The following is an 18,937-nucleotide window of genomic DNA, read 5'->3' as shown; positions in this document are numbered from 1 at the left end:
TTGGTGTGAAAAGGAAATTAAAAAAGAGTGGGGAAATCATGCTGCCAATCCTCTTTCTTTCCCCACTTTTCTTTTCTTTGTCCATCCCTGTCATGCTGGGACCTTCTCTGCAAGCCCAGGGGAAGGAAGGAGGCAGGGGAGAGGCAGCTCCGGCAGGAGTGTGATTGCCTTATACAAGGTCTGCACCTGGGATATCCCCAAGTTTTACAGCTTTCATAGAGTGTTACGCGCAGCAGCCAAAATCCTTCCATCTGACCTATGCGCCTATCACAAAAAGGACCTAACCATAACCAGTTTAGGATGTTCTACTATCAGCCAAGTAATAAATGAAAATATTAACAATGAAAATCAACTACGAAAGGTCTTTCTATGGATCTCTTTTTTATACAAAGTGTTTAGCCCTCCAGTTGATTTCTGACATTTGTGAACTGTGGTTTTCTACTATACTGTAGTAATTTTATGGTACTATCATTTGCCAATTATATCTGAGTTGCCCCAGTATAAAACTGGTACAGGAAAATGGGCAGGCAAACCCAAGTATTAAAACCAGTAATTTGGATGTCAGTCAGACCCGAGCGCGTACCCAAACCTCACCTTGCAGTTTTCCTGTATCCTTTCTGCTTTTGTGGACTTTGGAATAGTGACAATCCCATTCTGAAAAACATCACGCTTCTCATCATCAAAATGTACATAGCTTCAAAGAAAATAATCTCTCTTCAAAACATTGCAAGACATTCCTCATGTCCTCTGAGGTTTTAATTTCATTTTTCAGGGGACACTGCCATTTCTATATGCTATTTTTAATTGCAGCTATATACGCCGCATTAAATTCCAACACGGATTATGTGGTTTATATCAACTTAATACGCTGCTTCCCCACTTAGTACTTCACGTTGAGTGATAGAAATGGAACGATGCCCCATACTGCTTGTAACATTTAGTTTGAAAACATCTCTCTTATTGGTGGTTCTTTTTATTCTCTACAATCAGATTATTTGCACATTTCAAACGTTGCCATGCTTTGTGTACTACGTTCCAAATTTCCAGTACAGCACAGTTTGTTCACGCGATATCAACATACTGATGGAAAAATATTTTCTGTCTAACTTCTGGTTTGATGCACAAGACCCGAACTATGTGCATTTTCTTCCTGAGAGAGGAGCCACATTTTTATTACCACCCTGCTTTACCTGTATGCTCCAGCGTATGCAAATCTGTGCTGGAGTTCTGCTGTATTTCTTTGCCAGCTGAATGATACTAGGGTGAGTGAGTGCTTCACCTTTGGCCAAAGGGCAGTAGCCTTCAAAAACAATGTCTCTCCTCCTACAATAATCCACCAGCTCCTGAGGTCTTTGGAAAGGGTGGTATTCAACCTTAGATAAATAGAAATTAACTTTTAGTTAAACCTTGAGTGTACATTTCAGAGAAGACATCATTGATAAATGAAAATGTTTTTTCTCTCGTTTTAAAAATAAAACATGAGTGAAATTACTGCTCTGGGAGACAGATGCACGTTATCACTTTCAGAAGATATGTAAACGACATTAATCCACAAGCATTTTGCCATTAATCGGCACAACAGTTTACTATGCATTTTAGGCTTCCCCCACAAGCAGGGTGCATGGAGCAGTCGCCCGCCCCACCTGCAGCTGGACTTGCACTCTTGTTCTGCTCCGTGTTTGAGAAATTTAGGCAAATGCACAGTGGAAGAGAGCGCCAGGTCAGTTTTATTGGTGATTTGAGACCATCCTCTTTTCCTCAAACCCACTTCCCTTCCTGTTTCTTTACTAATGATCCTTGAGTTGCACAGGCAAGGGGAGGGGGCTGGGCAGGGACCGGGTTTGCAAGAGACCAACCAGAACAATCTCCTTCAGATGAGAGCCTGACCTTGGAAGCGAAGCCTGTTGGCATGGACTGTGCATGGAAAAACCTGTATTCTGTGTGTGATGTCACCAACAGCTTATGCAGGGAAGCAATCACGCTGCAGAATGAAGTGTGGAGGAGACCCTTTGTAGGAAGGAAGATCGCAAATTGCCAAGAACCAGTTAAAAGAGGAAAAGTAACAAGCTACAAAGACATAGTTGTTGGAAGCAAAAGGAAACAGGAGTTATTGGAAAGTAAGGATCTCCAAAGAGCCACTTATTCTGGTGTGTAGCAAAAGCCAAGACAGAACCTCTGCTTTGTTATAACCTTTGTTATTAAGTATTACATGGTTTATACATTGTAAGAAGCACACCTTCCTCTGCATTCAGATCAAAACGGGTGGTAGTGTTTTCTTTTATAAAATACAAAATCATGTGATGTATTCTTGTGTCTGGCCGTCACCATTGTTCCAGTGATCTACCTCTTGCGCATTTTGAAGAAAAATACTCTTCTGAACAATTACCTCAACACATGGAATCTGGAAAATTTCTTCTGCCACAATGAGGACAAATGAACATTTCCTGTTTCTCATCTTTAGTACATGTTGTCTTTTCAGACAACAATGGTCGGGAACAATAGGCTGGCAGTCAGTCAATATGCGCTAAGAAAAAACTGTGCCCCTCGAAGGCTGGGCTGAGTCAGCCTAAAGCTGCTGTGATCTAAATTACTAGGTGGACTCGGGAACAAGGTTCAAGCAGCAGACACATCCATGTCTTCAACCTTTGATGTTTCTTGACCTTTGAGTAGCCTTTGTATGTCATGTTTACACGTGAAAGACCAGTGTTTAGGTCATACGGTTATTCTCGTTTGCACCTGAGCTGGCTAGAAAATATTCTCATTGTTTTTATGCAAAACCAGGAGGGGAAAAAGAAAGAGCAAGCAGGGTGTATTACTCCATTATTACAGGAGTAATAAGCAATTTTAGTAGACGTTCTTTACACTTAGTGTAACAAATACCATTGCCTAGAAAATATTAAATAAAGAATGACGTATTTAGGATCAAATGCTGAAAAATCTGCAGTACCCCTACGGCATCAGGTGACTTACTCAGCATTTATTACTGATATAACTGCAAGCAGACTTTACCTGCTGGTCTAATAAGATTTCTAGGCAGCACAGTTTCAGGTTACACCAGAAATACTTAAAGCTAAGAACAGTGTGCTGAGATGTCACCTGCCTGCTGCACAAGCAGAATACACAGCAACAACTACCTCCCACCTGGGAAGATATACCTTTATATTATACTTTATACTTTGTGCCTTTCGCTGAATCAAGAGACTCCCAAATTTTGTGTATTATATTTTGGCTCATAAAGTTGTGTGTTGGTAGCAGCAAGTATTTTCCTTCACAAATATATTGCTAAAATAATCAAATGCATAAAATAAGATAAGCACTTTTGAATTTATTTTTTTTTCTGAAAACTTTCTGGAAGGCTCTGCAGCATCTGAATGCAAGGGACTAGCATCCTGAGCTGGAAGAGGCACAGGGTGAGTGGCCAGCATGCGCATCCCCTCAAAATAATAATTGCTGCTTCCTGACTTGCCCCACCCCTGCTATTTTAGTCACCAAACTTTTCTCAGGCAAGGGCTGTCCGTCATATGGTGGTAGGGGAAGATCTTTTCTGGTGCTCTACCCTGAGTGATTTGTGTGTAAAAACTGGCATTTGTTTCATAAAAGAGTTCACAGTTCACGTTACAGAACTCTGCACAGCTGCCCCTCGGTCAGCCACAGGGGAACTCTAAGTAAGCTTTAATGTCTACATTTTTTATCACAGTCATAGTGCAATGGGAAAAAGTTGAGCCTAATAACACAGACCTCGAAAGTCACACCTCGGGTGATGGGATACAAAAGCCTCACTCTTTCCACCCTGCTGTGGGTTCTCTTCACCTGTTAAAGTTTCTGTGCATCTGGACTTCAGTTCCCTCATGGGAATGCAGAGTCTTAAAATGGTTTCTTTTTATAAAACTGAAATATAAGACAGCTCAGGTGAGTTTATGTACAGAGGGCTTTTTTCCTAGTGCCTCAAAATACCAAAATACATTTCTACCTTGCACAAATTTACGTAACAGAGCTCAACGTTCGTGGCAATATTAACAACATTACTAAATCTCTCTGAGGCCAGGACACAGTAATTTGCACTTCTACAAAAGTAGAAAAAAGTATTGGTGAGCATTCCTACAGGGAATTTGGAGAGGAACAGTTTATATTAGTTTATATTAGGTTTCAGGGTATCACTTTATTACAGGAAACAAATATATTAATTAAATTCTTATAAAATGTATTTTTTCCCCTAATGAGTGACAGGAATAAAAGCCTTTAAAGAGCCTTCAAAGACTTCCTTGAGTGTAAACCCAAACTTACTACTGCCAAGTCAATTACAAACTCTGGAAAACAAACCTGTAACTTCTAGGTTGTAGGTTTCATTCTACACGATGCTAGAATAAAATATTTACCATCATTTTATGCAGTGCTTAACAGTATCTATAGCAGTAGACTGCAATTTTAATAGGTGCTTACTTACTACTAAATACCTCAACAATACTATATTTTTGAAAAGACGAGCCTTTCCTACTTCTTTAAAAGCCATGATGATACTGTTTTTTCCAGGAACCAAGAAGAGAGGCAGTACTTACAACTTGGTTTGTAAAACAGAAGCATTGCTTACTACCTGGTTTGCAAGGACTATAAAAGTCTAATAAAGAACCTTCTTTCTCCTGCCTTCCTACTCCCTCCTCTTCACAGAAAAAACAACTTTCAATTTTAACATCGTAAGAACTGTTGGAATTATAAGAACAACCTAAATTCTTTAGGCAGTTTTAACACAGCTAAGAGGGAAGTGATTTTACTTCAACTGTTTCTTAAATATTTCGACTTTGTATACAATTATTATTTGCAAACGTTTTGTATTTAGAAATAAGTTCATTGAGAGAGTGCACAAATATAGCAAAGATCTTTTGCATTATTAATTCTGGACAGTGAAATGAGAATTCAGTACAGCACTTCCATTCCCAATTTAAACTTAGGGATTCAACAGGTATTTGATAATGCTTAAATAATCTCACTATCAGACTCAGCAACTCTCCAAAACTAAGCAAGAAACAGAATAAATACTCTCTTGAGGATAACCTGAGCTATGGTTTATATGATTCCTGTAACTCTAAAAAGTGTAAATTAATGCTATAACAAAACTGTTTGGAGTGGAGCAGTTTGCAGTGGCATGCAGTGTTGGCTTTTTGTTTTTAATTTGGAAGAACTTTAAGAAATGACTGTGAATACAGCAGGGGCACCCTCCCAACCCCCCAGGATCGCTCCCACCTCAACGTCTTGTCTCCTCTCTTTCAGCCACAGAAAAAGAGATGCCGTCAAATAGTGTCAAGAAACAGCTTTTCTCCATTAACGCTCCTGACACAGTAAGACTGGTAACGTTTTGACATTGTGGGTAGCAGGAAATTTCAAAACAAATCCAGGATTAGATTTTTTTTTTTTCCCTTGCAGTGATTTAGTAGGAGACTGAAAGGCTATTCTCATTTAACAGGCAGTAACTTATGCCAAGCTCCAGCCAGACTTGGACGATGTACATTTCTGAAACAGAGACACAACTGAACCTTGACAAACTCACTGATTCTTAAACAGTCATCAACCTGCCTGTCTTAAGACATATTTCAATGGCTTATTTGAATAATTGAAACATTTTATATGGTTTTATGTTAATTTATCATCACTCATAATTGTCCTTTAGTAACCTTTAGTCCAGCGGACAGCAAAAATCAGAGACGTTATGTTCTGACAATCACATTCTGAGCAACCTTTTTGTGCCTGTTTATGACATTAAACCATAAACAGTGCCAGAAATCCTCACCACCTGTACAGAGGGGAAAAGCATGTGCCTGCACTTCATCCATTCCAGTCCCCAGCTCTGGGTTAGCATAAGCACACTTTCACTGGCAGGAGGTGGTAGGAATGGGAGCATGAACTTCCAGCATAGCTGTGGGCGGAAAACAGCAACGAGGGAATAGTTGTCAGTGCCCTGGAAGTCTGCCGGTATGTGGGTAGCCATTTTTTATCTGCCTAGAGCAGCAGAAACATTTTGCCAGGGCTCTCGCAGCACCTTCGTAAATGAGAAGTTCATTAATTTAATATGATCTTGAAATATGAATATGAAATAAGGGGGGAGCAAAGGAAACAGCACCCTCACATAGATATGTAATCACCTGAGGCTTTTGGCATTGCTTGCAGGAATTATACATAGTATTTGAACAGAGGCTCTCCATAACCTTGTTTTCTCTGGAGATGCTAAATGTTCAGTGCTCCTTGGGTTTTATTTCTAAACTGTTTTATCATCAAAAGCTGGCACACAGACCATTTGTTTGTGCTTTAAAAGCAGCCACAAACAAGTACCCTCAGAGAGACTGGGGAAGAAAAAGGGGAAAAGATCCCCTGCCCGCCCCCACTTCAGATCGTCTTCCTGAATGGTTTTCAGTGTGTATATAGAAATGAAAGAGAAGAAATTGTATGACAAAGGCTAGTTTGGGTGTAGTCTTTCAGGCGTAGGGGTGGGGAGAAGTTTATTAACCAAAGAAACCAAAAGCAAAAACCCCAAACCAGGTACTTTGAATATATTTATCCACTCACCTGATTAACATGTGGAGTAATCCCACAGTCTTCCTTTAGTTGCTCAAGATGACTGATAAGAAAGTTGCTTACGCCAATTGATCTACACAAACCTAACGAGAAACAGAGGAAGAAAAACTTTTGGGAATATCCTAACTATTGGGGAGGGTGATTTGAAAAATATCGCTTTCAAGTGACAAAATGATTGTACACATCATTTCTGTATAGCAAAATACCTCAAAGAAACAGAGAAAAACAGCACCAAAATCTAGTTTGACAGTATTATCTGAAAGCATGGCTCCGTCACAGTCACATTAGGAAATCATTTTATAATCTAAACACACTGGAAACTCCCCAGTGTATAAAAACTCCAGGCTAAATTCTGGGAAAGGCTAATGTAGTATAAGCAAAGAACAATTGGACTCCACCAGAATGAAAAGAAGGAAATGGTGTTCTGAGCAGCTTGCCAAAACTAAAGAAAAAGTGGAACATTTGCTGAAGACTAATAAGGTGTGAGCAATACAGCACAAGGACACGCAGCCCTAATGAACTATGTGGCACTGCTTATATTTCTATTAGATCATTACGGGATGTTACGTAAAACTCGGTATAAAAACTTCAATTAAGTGAGCAGCATCTAACAAGAACCAAGAAGCTTAAAAATGTAGCTAGATTTGTCAGCTCCTGTTGACAGGTAAATAAAGTTAAATGGCACATAGGTGTCATGAAGGTTATTTTTTAAAATAAGCCTTAAGTGTGCATGCATGTATATAAATTAAGTGCTGACAGCCCTGAAATGAGATGTCTTCCATCAAACCTCAGATACGATAAAGCACAACTCCCAACACTGACCTGCCACCACACCCCAACCCTGACCATCTTTGACAGTTTGGTCCTTATTCTGCGCTAAACCCAGTTAACAGGGAAACCGGCTGTGGTCAGGCTAGTAGTGGTCTCCTTAGGCTGGGGATCCTGTGGACTATAAATCAGACCCGTTTGTTCAGTATGTGAACTTTGTCTTGATTGACTGGATCTGCACTTCCACCTGGAACTCTGCAGATGGAAAGTCTCTCTCAAGGTGTGCGAACACAGAGGTCCATCACTGTGGTTAATCCAGTATTTCTGCTGGCCAGCTCTATATAATGTATGTGCATGTGCTTATCTACTTACGTGCATGCCAATACCTATAGCAAAAAAGAAAGGAATTAAGCCAAAAGTTACACTGTTGCTTTTTTTTTCAGAAAAAAAGTAAGTCATTGGGCAATTTCAGCCCAATTTGATGTCAAAGGAAAGATTTCTGGACTGAAATTGCCCTCATTCCACAGTTTGAGATGACACTTTCTCAAGGCCAGGAGGGAACTACGTGGAGCTGCCTTGATTTGAAGCTGGAATACAGCTGCATAAAAGCACTTATTAATGCAACTGAGAGATGTAAATACATTAAAAGGAAGAATTTCACTTGAAGCGAAAGCTAATGAAAATATTGGAGAAAAATGTACTAACCAAGTACTTATTCCTAAAATGTGTTTTATGTACTAAAAAACCCAAACTTGCAGGTAGACTATAAAGTGGGATATAAAAATATGAGCTGTAAGATTACAAAGTATCTTGGGTTTGTGGGTTAGGTTTACCTGGACAAAACAAAAATTCATTTTTTCTTGTCTTCTATGAAAGTCTGTAAGTGAAGTTACAGTTTATTGCTAATTATTATAAACAGATTGTTAAAGCCATGAAAAAAAAATCAGTTTTGCATTAGAAAAGCCACTACTGATATAAATACAGGCAATTTGACCGCTATGTTTCTTTCACATATTTTAGCAGCGCAAGCAGATATGCTGCACGGCAGCAAAACCTGCATGCGTACTCTCACTTCATAACGTGGCTTCTTTTGTAGAATAGAAAAAGGAGGAAATAAAATACATTAGCAACTAAAGTGCTAGACAGCTTTCCCTTACAGCAACTATCATTGTTCAAGATGTAGAAGATGTAGAACATAATTAGGTTATAACCTGCACTATAGCGATTTGCATAATTTGTATGTAATCTGCCAGAAGGAGCAAAACCTGAGCTTTTGACTTCTACTGACAAACAGCGCTGAAGTGTCAACACTAATAAATCATTACGCCAAAGAAGTCAGAAAAACACTTGCAGTTTTAACACAATAGTGAATCAAAATATTATACTCTATTGTTGAAAGCTAAGGAGTTACGAAAAACATGCTGTTATTGCCCTTGAAGAATAAAGGTTTTATTTCAGGCCAAAATAAAACAAAACTCAAATCAGAGACATGAAAGATGAAAGGGCTTATTAAACTTGCCCACTTCTACAGAAAGCTTCAATTTTTCCCCCCTGTAGCACACTCTAAGAGCCCTTGCTTCTAGCTTACTTCTCAGAGGAGACTTTGAGGTCTGTTCCACAGTCTCATGGCATTCACTGATAAGAAGTCTTTTGTTAGATCTCCCATCAAGAATTTCAGGTCAGTTAAGTTTTGTCTTAAAAGTCACCTGAGTGGCTCCTACCAAAGTCAGTATTATGGCATTGCTGTGTTTAGGGTGATGTCGCACAGAGAAAGCTAAATTCAAAACTGCCAAGAAAGTAAACATTTTCCCAGACAACAGAGAAACTATAATTAGAATTTCAATGTTTTTGTGGAACCAGGCTTTTCTTAAAAATTTTTTTTAAGAGAATACAGTTAAAACATTTCATTTTCATTAAATCCACGCATATAGTCTTGGTAAAGTTAAAACTCTTAATTTCAACTCCATCGCTCTGTTTTTAGTTACAGTCTAATACATGGAAGTTAAAGTGTTTTGACTTTTGTATTAAATTACAATATAAAATACAATAAATATGAAAACAATTGCACAGCCTGACTGTATTAAAAATCTTATTTCAATGCATGGTGGAAACATGAATTCAAAACACTGGAATTTCCTGAAAAATAGAGAGTTTAAATTTCAACGAACAATCAATGGACTCTACTCTAGAGAATTGCTTCCATCTGCTTGATGGAAGATTAACACAGTCGCTCTGCATTGTCCAAATCTGGGAAAGACTGCCTTAAAGCAGGAGATTATACAGACAGAGTTATTTCCACATTTACATCTGCTGGATTAATTCCTAAGAATGAAGAATTAGAAAATGACGGACAAGAAAATGAAGTTTGGTTAGCTCATGGGCCTTCTCTGACAGACCAACATTTGAGACTATATATACCAAACAAGATCCATGAAATGATCACATCAGCAGTAGAAATAAAAAAAATTATATATCAAGAAACTTGCGTAACAGGGTCCTGACTCACTGCCTTGAAACAAGTGGCCGGGGGCTGGGTGTGGGTAGGCACATTTCCTTATATTTCCTCTCTCATGGAGCTCCAACAGAGGTAGGTTTCCCAAAGTTTGTGGCATAGATCTCAAAAACACCGGAATCCTCTTGAAAATGTGGAGGGAAAGCATTTATTTTCAATTTAATAACTGTTTAGTGTGTTTAAAAATCCCATTTTGGACAATCCAGGCACAATTCATGTCTTAGCTGTTGTGATAGCAGGTGGTTTTAAAGTCTATACTTCTTTTTAGCTTAACCAATTTAATTAGTCCTGAAGTTCAGGTCATCTGAGAGAAAAGTCTGCAATGTGCTAGCTGCAATCCCTCCGGAAAGTACACTTTAAAAATACACATTTATACTGCCTTATTTACAAAGTCACAGAGCTTTGACTCAGGGAGCAAAAGCATCCTCCTTATCTGCCCGAGGAAATGGGTGATTTGGCCCCTATGAAGCTGATTTTGATAAAGTGCTAGGTGCAATAAAACAGAGTTTGCAGTTCTCCATTGGCTCCCAAAGCTTACTGAGGCTTTGCTCTACTCCTTGCAACTCTGACATCCCAGGCTTGAAGGAAAGCCTGGTAACAATGCTTCTTTCATGCATGCTAAAAACTGACTGACCACAATGGCAGAATATAAATTTTCATCCAGCTTTGAAAAACTATGATGAAACTCTGCAAGACACATTACAAAACATTGGCAAAGTAATGGTTGATCATAATAGGAAAAAAAATCAGTACCTTTTCTATTCTACACAAACCAAATCTTGGCCTCCACGACATTGGTAATTTCACCACACCGTGTTACTCCCAGCTGCTGTGAAGCAATACATCATGCTAATGGACTGGTTTGCAATGTAGTTGCGTATTAAGCTTAAAACATTTAAATATGGCAACCTAGAGAACCATTGGGTATGTTTTCCTTTACTTCATATAATACCAAATTTGGGCACTGTAAGTCTTGCACGAAAACAGCATAAATATACTGTCTTGGCACCACAACCTTGTTTTATTACAATGGTGAGCCTTATCTTTCTCTAGCACTACTATGGACTTTTATCAAACTTCTAAATACTCTCTGGAATATTAAAGGAACAAAGTTCAGATGAAAAGGGTTTTTTAAATTACAAAACTGGACACTGGGTTTGTGGAGCCCATTTTCCTCCCCCTCCCTGGTGCTCCACTTGAGTCAGAGCAAGGGGGAATTCCCACGTCCAGTGAACAGTGCCCATTCTGTTGTATCTTCTATTCAGGCCACAGAATAAAAACACAAGTGGATCCACTTTTCACAAGAGGTCAACTGCAGTAACTGTATCTTTATTGAAGGAGGTTACGCGGGTTGGAAAGGTCCACATTCTCTGCAATACGCACGCTAAGAACTTCTGTGTCGGTAAATGGTATTACAGAAACCATACAAGATTTGATTTCAGCACAGCTTGCTAAATCAAAGCTGTAGGCTGAGTGTGCCCCACATACAGACTGCAAGCTAAAGCCTTGATAAACAGAGCAGATGACTCTTAGACAGAGACTATAAGGAATTCAGTTCTAAATCTATGAAATAACACTGGTTCCCATTTCACAGACTAAAAAGCATAGACACCAACAGGCTAAGTGTCCTGTCTAACAAATACAGGAAGACTGCAGCAAAATTAAAAACACAAAAGTCACGCTTCTTCCCCCAAAGGATTTCTTTTTACCCCATTCATTACTACAGTATAGGTGCTTATCTGCCTTAAAATGACTTTTCTGCTACCACAATTCCATGATCATTACTCCTGCTACACATCACCTGTGAACCACGATAAAGTGTGAGGACAACAGGAGCGGAGGCATGAGTAGGGGTCTAACTGTCAACTTCTGAGACTGAAAACTCATTATAAACATTCAGTTTACACAACGATTAAATGGCTAACTAACTAGTGTAATACAGCGATGCTAGCTTAATGTATTCTGTCTCTTTGACCCTGGCTGCTCATTCTCACTACTTCAGTGCAACACTATCTTAGTTACATTGACATATTTTTTTCCCTTGAGTTGACATTACAAACCAAAGCAATTTAGAAAAAAATCCACCAAAAAGACTGCTTGTCTGGTTGTTTTCCAAACTGAATCAATTCCCTTGTGCTCTTATGGATTTTTCCCTTCTCTTATGCCAGTTTTAAGCATGTAGAATCACATTGTGAACAGAAGAGAGGTTTAAAAAAAGGCTGAAAAGACATTTTTATATCTGGAACGCTCTGTAGCTGCTCACAAACAGTTGGGCAATCAAAACTGCAGAAGCAATGTGGTACAGAATCAATCCCACTGTACCTTAAGTCAGTATTACCTCCACATGCTATGTTGTGAAAATGTGATCAAAATTACCAGCAACTCAGCTAAGTGCATGTACCCTAAAACTAGCACTTTGAAAGTATTATGCAGAGCACAGATTCTAAATAGTTTGTCCCCCCTCTAGCTGTGACGGCACAGTTTCCTGAACTGGGATACTTTTTGGGCTTCCATATCAGAGGCGATGATGACTCCCAACTGATATGAGTAACAGCAACCTGACTGATGTCAAAAAAGCGATACTGATTTACAACAGCTAAGAATCTAGGGCTTAAGTTCAATGCATGCAAAACAGATAAATGATGACTTTTCCCAAAATCATGGCTGTTATTTATTGAGACAGAAAGTCATTTTGGACAAGGACTTTCCTTTGAAATGTATTTCAGCATTGCCTTCTTCCCAGGAGTTCTTGCGTTCACACTGGGACCTCTAGGCACTTCTGTGTGGGTACGCAAACAGGGACATTTGCTTTAAGTAAGCTAAGAGATTTATCTACATTTTTGACAAAAAGGATTCACTAGCTGGTAGAAAAAGCACAAACCATATGTTGCAATAAATCATGAAACAAAGAAGTCTGAGGGCTTATTTTTACACTTAGAATTACCCATGAAGTCCTTAAAATAAAAAAAAAAAGCACAAAACAACAATTGAGGACAGACATTCATGCAAATTTAGATTTGTTCCCACTTTTACATATGCACCAAAATTCTATGGCAATTTCTTATTCCTAAAGAAAATACTGCACATGATGAAGACGTCTTCATGATCTTTAACATAAAGTAGTCTGGGGTTTTTTTTTGAACACACCTTTAATGGCTGTCTTATCTGATCAACAGGGTGTGGTGCAACCAACATCCTCACCAACTGCAACCACCTTCAGCCCAAAAAAACACATCTGAACTGTGCTTCTGATAACAACAAGCCCAGACATCTTCATCTGTACAGAGAGAATACTATAGCCAATGTGTAATAACTGCGTTGCTAGAAAAATTACTTGCTTTTACTTATTAAAACTTCAGTGCAAGTTATATATGCACGTTCACATAGGACTTCTACCAACATAAACACTCTTGAGACAAACTCTTGTGAAGCTGTAACGCATGTTTGTGAATTGCCAGCTGTTCATCATTTGACAATATAAGCATAGATTTAAAGTAATTTTTCAGCAGAATGAAAGCAGAATATGTCACCTGGGAAAGGATGTACTAGAAATTTGTGTCACCTGGGAAACTATGTACTAGAAATTTGTGCCACCTACACAGAAACTGTGTTTGGTTTACTGAACCCTCAACTTGTACTTCTAAAAAATGATGCAATATGGAGGAAGAGGAGATGATGATTGAACTGGTCTATGCCCAAAGAGGAAAAGGACAAGAAGGTTGATTAGATTTCTTCTCCTACTCGGAACCAGGCAAAACATATCTTTTTTCTAAGAACAGTGACATGGCTTCAACTGCTGGGCTAAACTTCTGCTGCTTTATAGGATTCTCTTCAAATCACACACAAAGACTATTAAACTAACATATTAATGGAATAATTGTATTTATTTTGAAGAGCATTTCTCCATGTTTAACAATATCATGCATTAACACATTAACGAATTTCTGATGCAAGTATGAATATTTCATGGAAGCATAAGCTGCACTGCTTACACTAAAAAGATAAGCAAAGAATTTTACTCTTAGTAAAAGGGCACCAAGTCCCAGTGGGATCTGAATCCAGAACAACCACCATGTTACTTTTCTTGCCAACTTCAGGCAAAAGCTGGCTGGAGGCCCTCATTCTTCCCAGCATTTTTAGATGGAGGGACAAATAATCGTGTGCATGTGTGTACGAAAAGCTTGCCGAGATGCTGGGCTAGCCACAATGCCAAAATCAAGGCCATTAAAGACACTGCATATGGAAAGGGTCATTCTGCTAGGAACAGACCAATTACCAGTGAGCATATATAATGACTATTCATGATGTCAAAGCAGCTTGCCACACTGCTTTCATCTGCCAGCAGACAAACGCCTATACAAGAATGTCAAGGGAATATTTGACTCAACGTATGTATCTTGGAATGGGTTCTGTAGGCAGTCTGGCCTCTGTCCTGAAGTATTGGAGAGGATAATTCCACAAAATGACAATGTACGAGACCACAAAAATTCAAACCATAGCCTTGATATTACAAGAATCCTAGTTGATTTCAGCTGTTACAACAGAAAGAACCAGTTGTTATACACAAATGTCTCACTGACCAAAATTAAGAATTTTTTCCCTCCCTTTCCCCTCAGCACTGTTTATCCCAAAACTCTTTAAAGGAAAAGGCTGTTGAACAAAGACACATGTCCAGAATGCTCTGCCTCTCAGCACTGCAGTACAGATAGAGACTTCTTTATACTGACTGCAACCTTAAGACAGATGCACATACAGCAATGGAGTCACCGGGCTCCTGTGAAACAGCTCCAATCAAACTGGAGCAGATTTACGAGTCACAGAAGATAACAAACAAACAAAGAAAAAAAACAAAGCTACATTCTCAGGCATAGCAGCATTTAAAGAAACTAATTCTTGAAACTGCAAGGTTGTCCCCAGCTAGTAGAAATCAGTTTAACAAGGTCTTTCCTGCTATGAATAAAGAGCTATCAGCTTGGTCTATCAGAAGTCACCCAGCATTTTTAAATGGGAGTTTTTAGTGCAGGTAGTGCATTTATCCTATACTGTCAGGTACAGTAAAGAAAAATAATAATTATCCTCCCCCATTCATTTGTTCCTAATTCTCGGCATAAAGAAGCTGCAATGAATGACAGTTGAAATTGCTTCAGTTCCTCAGGAGCTTTTCCATCAGAAAATCTTCTGATCACTTGGGCTGACTCCCAAGCCCAGGTACAGAATTCTGACCCCCAAGCTACCGTAAGAGATGGCACAAGTCCCCCTGGAAGCAAGGCCGGGCCTAAATGCGTACAAATCCCAGGGTCTGAAGACTTATGGAAGGCAACAGACTGTAAGACAAAACAGAAATCTCTCCACCTGAATCCTGCACGTCAATGCTTCATGAATCAAGCAGTGTTATAATTCATTAATATAACAAATAAGCGTTCTAATACACTTTCTGTATGATTTAGGGAAATGTACATACAATTTATACATTTTGGTTCATGTTATGACATGGTACAATTGCTTAGGTTTGTATAGCACTGTAAACATGACTCTGTTGACCAGGACTGTATGACATTTTTCCCTGGAATGGTATTTAGGGAAACCAGCATATTTAATGTCTGGCTATACAACAGGAATACTAAAAAAGCAAACTAAAAGTATAACATTGCCTCGTTCATAGGGAAGAGAGGACAGCGGGTAAAATACACAAGCTTCATGTTAAGGAGGGAAAGATGCTGGTAGGACTTTTAATGGCCTCTAAGAAACATACTGAGAGATTTAGCCAGGAGGAACAAAAAGATGAGCATGTGTAGCCAAAGACTCTGTAGTTCAAAGACAAGCCAGAAAGACACAAGACCATGTCCCAGACACAACCCAGAGTGATTGAAGGTAGTTTTACCTGAAGCGGGTAAAACCTTCTGGGTGTGTTATTTTAACTTGGATAATAAATGTAGTATCTCATACTGTTCCGGTAAAGGACAACAGTGGCTTCAGAATCCCTACAAGTGTTTTTGGGCATGCTCTCATACCTGTCATGGTCTCCTCATAAGAAAATCTGAAGAAAATTGTCCAGGATTCTGGGAAATTGTTTTTAATCCAAAGTGAGATCTTGAGATAGCTGCTCAGTAGCATTAGGCAGTTGAACAATGGATTCAGGCACAAGGGTGAGAGTGCTAAAATATGAAACCTTCTTTCAAGTGTGTTCCTGAGACCCCAGCCTAGGGGCAGTAACCAGATTCTGTTTAGTTTCCAAAGGTACTGGAAACATTTGGATTGCACATTGGATCCAAGGAGCGCAGCCCAAAACTTCAGTATGGTAGGTAATCAGCTGGAAAGGGCAACCAGATCTCTAACAAATACTATTCAGATTGTCATTTTAAATTTGTGTTTCCAGTTCAAATCGTATCAGGACAAGAGATTCTTTTGAAAAACGTTAACCTCAAATTCTTTTTGATGAAATACAAAAACAGTCTAGTGGTAAGCCACAGTGGGGATTTTCAGTGATAGCAAAGGATCTTTCTCCTCACCCAAATCTATTATTTTCTATTCAGGAGAATATGCTGATGTTACAGCTCAACTCCAAACCTTTGCTAAGAGTATATTTAGGAAGCACTACCAAGCAGTCAAGGATTAAGAAACAGTAAACTTAAGGATGCCCACACATCTCCATGAATGCATGTCTGCCAGTTTACACGCCAGTTTACACATTTCACTGGCACATGCTGTATCCAAAAGACAATAAACCTGCTATTTCTTCTACAGCCAGAAGTACTTAGGAGTTTACAGAGTTTTGTCTAATTTTAAAAATATTTTTGACAAATAATGAAGGTTCTTTTTTAACCTGTCACACGCGGTTTTATTATCTGGGGGCAAAGTCTTATAAATTAGTGCATGCTGACCTGGACAGGGGCACAGACCCAGAACCTCTGCTCCCTCCTCAGTTAGCTACATGAGAAGATACTTCAGGCCAGAAGCCCTGCAAGTTGTGCTACTGCAGCCCTGCATCTCAGCTGCTACGTGCTGGCTCTCAGATGAACCTGGCTAAATCTGTCTTTGTAGAATGACCTAAGAAAAATTCTCTCAGAGCTATGAATGTAGATGCACTTGTGATTTTTAACTTGCATCAACTTGTGGCCAACCTAAAACTTAACAGAACCTTAAAAAAAAATCTGCATTAAAGACTTTTACTGTCTTGGGTAAACAGTTTATTTACCCCCCTCCTAGGGCAATCGGTAATAACAATAAAAGAGACTATAAATAATTTACATTATTTTAAAATGTTGCTTGCCCCAGGTAAGTGGAATTTTGCAGAATAAATATTAACCTGGATTGAAATTGAAGCTGAAAGAATAAGATTTTCAAATATCTGCACTCAAATGATCTGTGAATACAGAGAAGTGATTAAAGGAAATCTTGTTAACTTCAGCCAGACCAAAGACTTAGGTCAATACTGAGATCTTTTAACCACCTCATAAGGCTCTAGCAAATAGATATGCATTATCAGCCCCATAACACAAAACATTTTTTTTCTCTCCAGAGAACAGTGCTTCAGACACCCTTCAATGTGAGCACAGGCAGTTGCTAAACCCACTAGCAAGTTTAACAATGTCAGTATTTCTTTAGTGAACTGATTGCAGAAGCATATTATTCATTTAAATGGTCAATCTTTAAATGTGAAGTGTTTAGTTTCCACTAATATTTTTTCCCCCAGAAAAAACATATCCTTAAAAAAAAAAAAAAAAGAAGTAACAGGATTCCAAACAGGAACCCATGACTACCTGAACCAATGTCAAATTCAGAGAAGAAAAAGAACTCACCTGTTCAGTATAGAACTTACAATTTTCCCCCCAATAAATGTTTTTTTTTCCCCCCTCAAGTAAGGAGTTTGACCAAATCGTATATACAATTCAAACCTAGGCTAACATGTTGCTCACAAAACACATAGCAAGTCACATAAAGATATGCAGCAAGTGTTTAATCTTCAGTGGAAAGTCTGGTGGTTAACCATGCAAACAAATTATTTAACATTTTCCTCAGGAATCATTGCATTTCTATGTCCAGGGTGGTTAGCATTTGCATGTCATTTCAATAACACATAGTTATGGTCAGGATATCCAGAGCCTGCACCCCCTAAAGCAAAAACGGGGCGGTTGATGTTCTAAGGCACTTGATTCAACCAAACTAATAAATTTTCCTTCCGCTGTAGATGATCTAACTGAGGTAATTTAGACAACCAGACCTGGAAAACTTATACTCAGCGAAATGAATCATGAGTCTAAAGAATGCTTAAATTCAGAAAAAGACTGAGGGTAGCAATGTGCAAATTGGCAAAACTGTTGAAGAAATGCAATTGCAGGAAAAATAACATGGGATGTCTGTGAAGAGGTATCACACATAGGAACAAAAAGAAAAGTCACTTTTCCTCTGCCTATGAGGCCAGTGTTGGTATTTCCAATGTCCTACTGGAAGACCACTGAATAGCTCACAGATCACGAACATGCATGCAGAAGTGGAATAAAGCCAACAGGTCAGAAGTAATAAAAGAAGGTGAAAACACAGCTTGTTTGCAGCAAATTAGGAGGGCATACCTAGGCACAAACGACATGCACTAACTTAAATACTCATCAGAAAAAAAAGACTTCTCAGTGGAAAGATGAAGTACGTTGTTGAATAATCTGTCTTTGGACTTAATAGTTATTGATGCTTTGAAATACTAGGTTGGTCTGGTGTTTCTTTAAAAACTGAATGTTGTAATCCCTTACATGGCAGAAAACACTTTTTGCAACTTCCCTTGTGCTTAATATAAAAAGCAAGAACAAAAGATGCATTGAAGATAATTTACTTCTGTGTTTCCAGAGGCAGGCTAAAAGTAACTAAAGAGAACAGGATTGTTCATTACTCTGATAAAAGTGGTAGCGGCACACAGCCTGTAATTGCCTTTGTACAACTCTCTTGCTACAACCACTGTTTCAGGAACTCTGGGTTAGCGGATAGACTACTTAACCCAAGAAGTCTTCTCCCTGTCCGGGGAGCTTCTCTGAAGCTGTAAACAGGGTGGTCCACATTGCCCAAGAACTGCATGACAGGATCTTCTCTTACGACACTACTTCT

The 18,937-nt window shown here is 38.9% G+C and overlaps 1 protein-coding gene across 3 annotated transcripts in view; it reads right to left on the bottom strand.

Moving 5' to 3' along the window:
- LOC104049365 (uncharacterized oxidoreductase ZK1290.5) overlaps positions 1-18,937 on the bottom strand; it is a 49,433-nt gene that overhangs the window by 7,929 nt on the left and 22,567 nt on the right. For all 3 annotated transcript variants that reach the window (XR_010373507.1, XM_064455610.1, XM_064455611.1), the window contains exons 4-6: positions 6,556-6,647; positions 1,191-1,373; positions 595-654 (exon numbers count right to left, since the gene is read on the bottom strand). Coding sequence is in view for 2 of the 3 variants with exons in the window: in XM_064455610.1 (XP_064311680.1) it covers positions 595-654; positions 1,191-1,373; positions 6,556-6,647 (335 nt within the window). In the remaining variant the exon portion in view is untranslated. The remainder of the gene's footprint in view (positions 1-594; positions 655-1,190; positions 1,374-6,555; positions 6,648-18,937) is intronic.

The sequence above is a fragment of the Phalacrocorax carbo genome, chromosome 6 (assembly GCF_963921805.1).
Source record: "Phalacrocorax carbo chromosome 6, bPhaCar2.1, whole genome shotgun sequence".
Taxonomy (NCBI): Eukaryota; Metazoa; Chordata; class Aves; order Suliformes; family Phalacrocoracidae; genus Phalacrocorax; species Phalacrocorax carbo.
The sequence above is the reverse complement of the archived record's forward strand: the minus strand, read 5'-3'. Positions and strand labels throughout refer to the sequence as shown.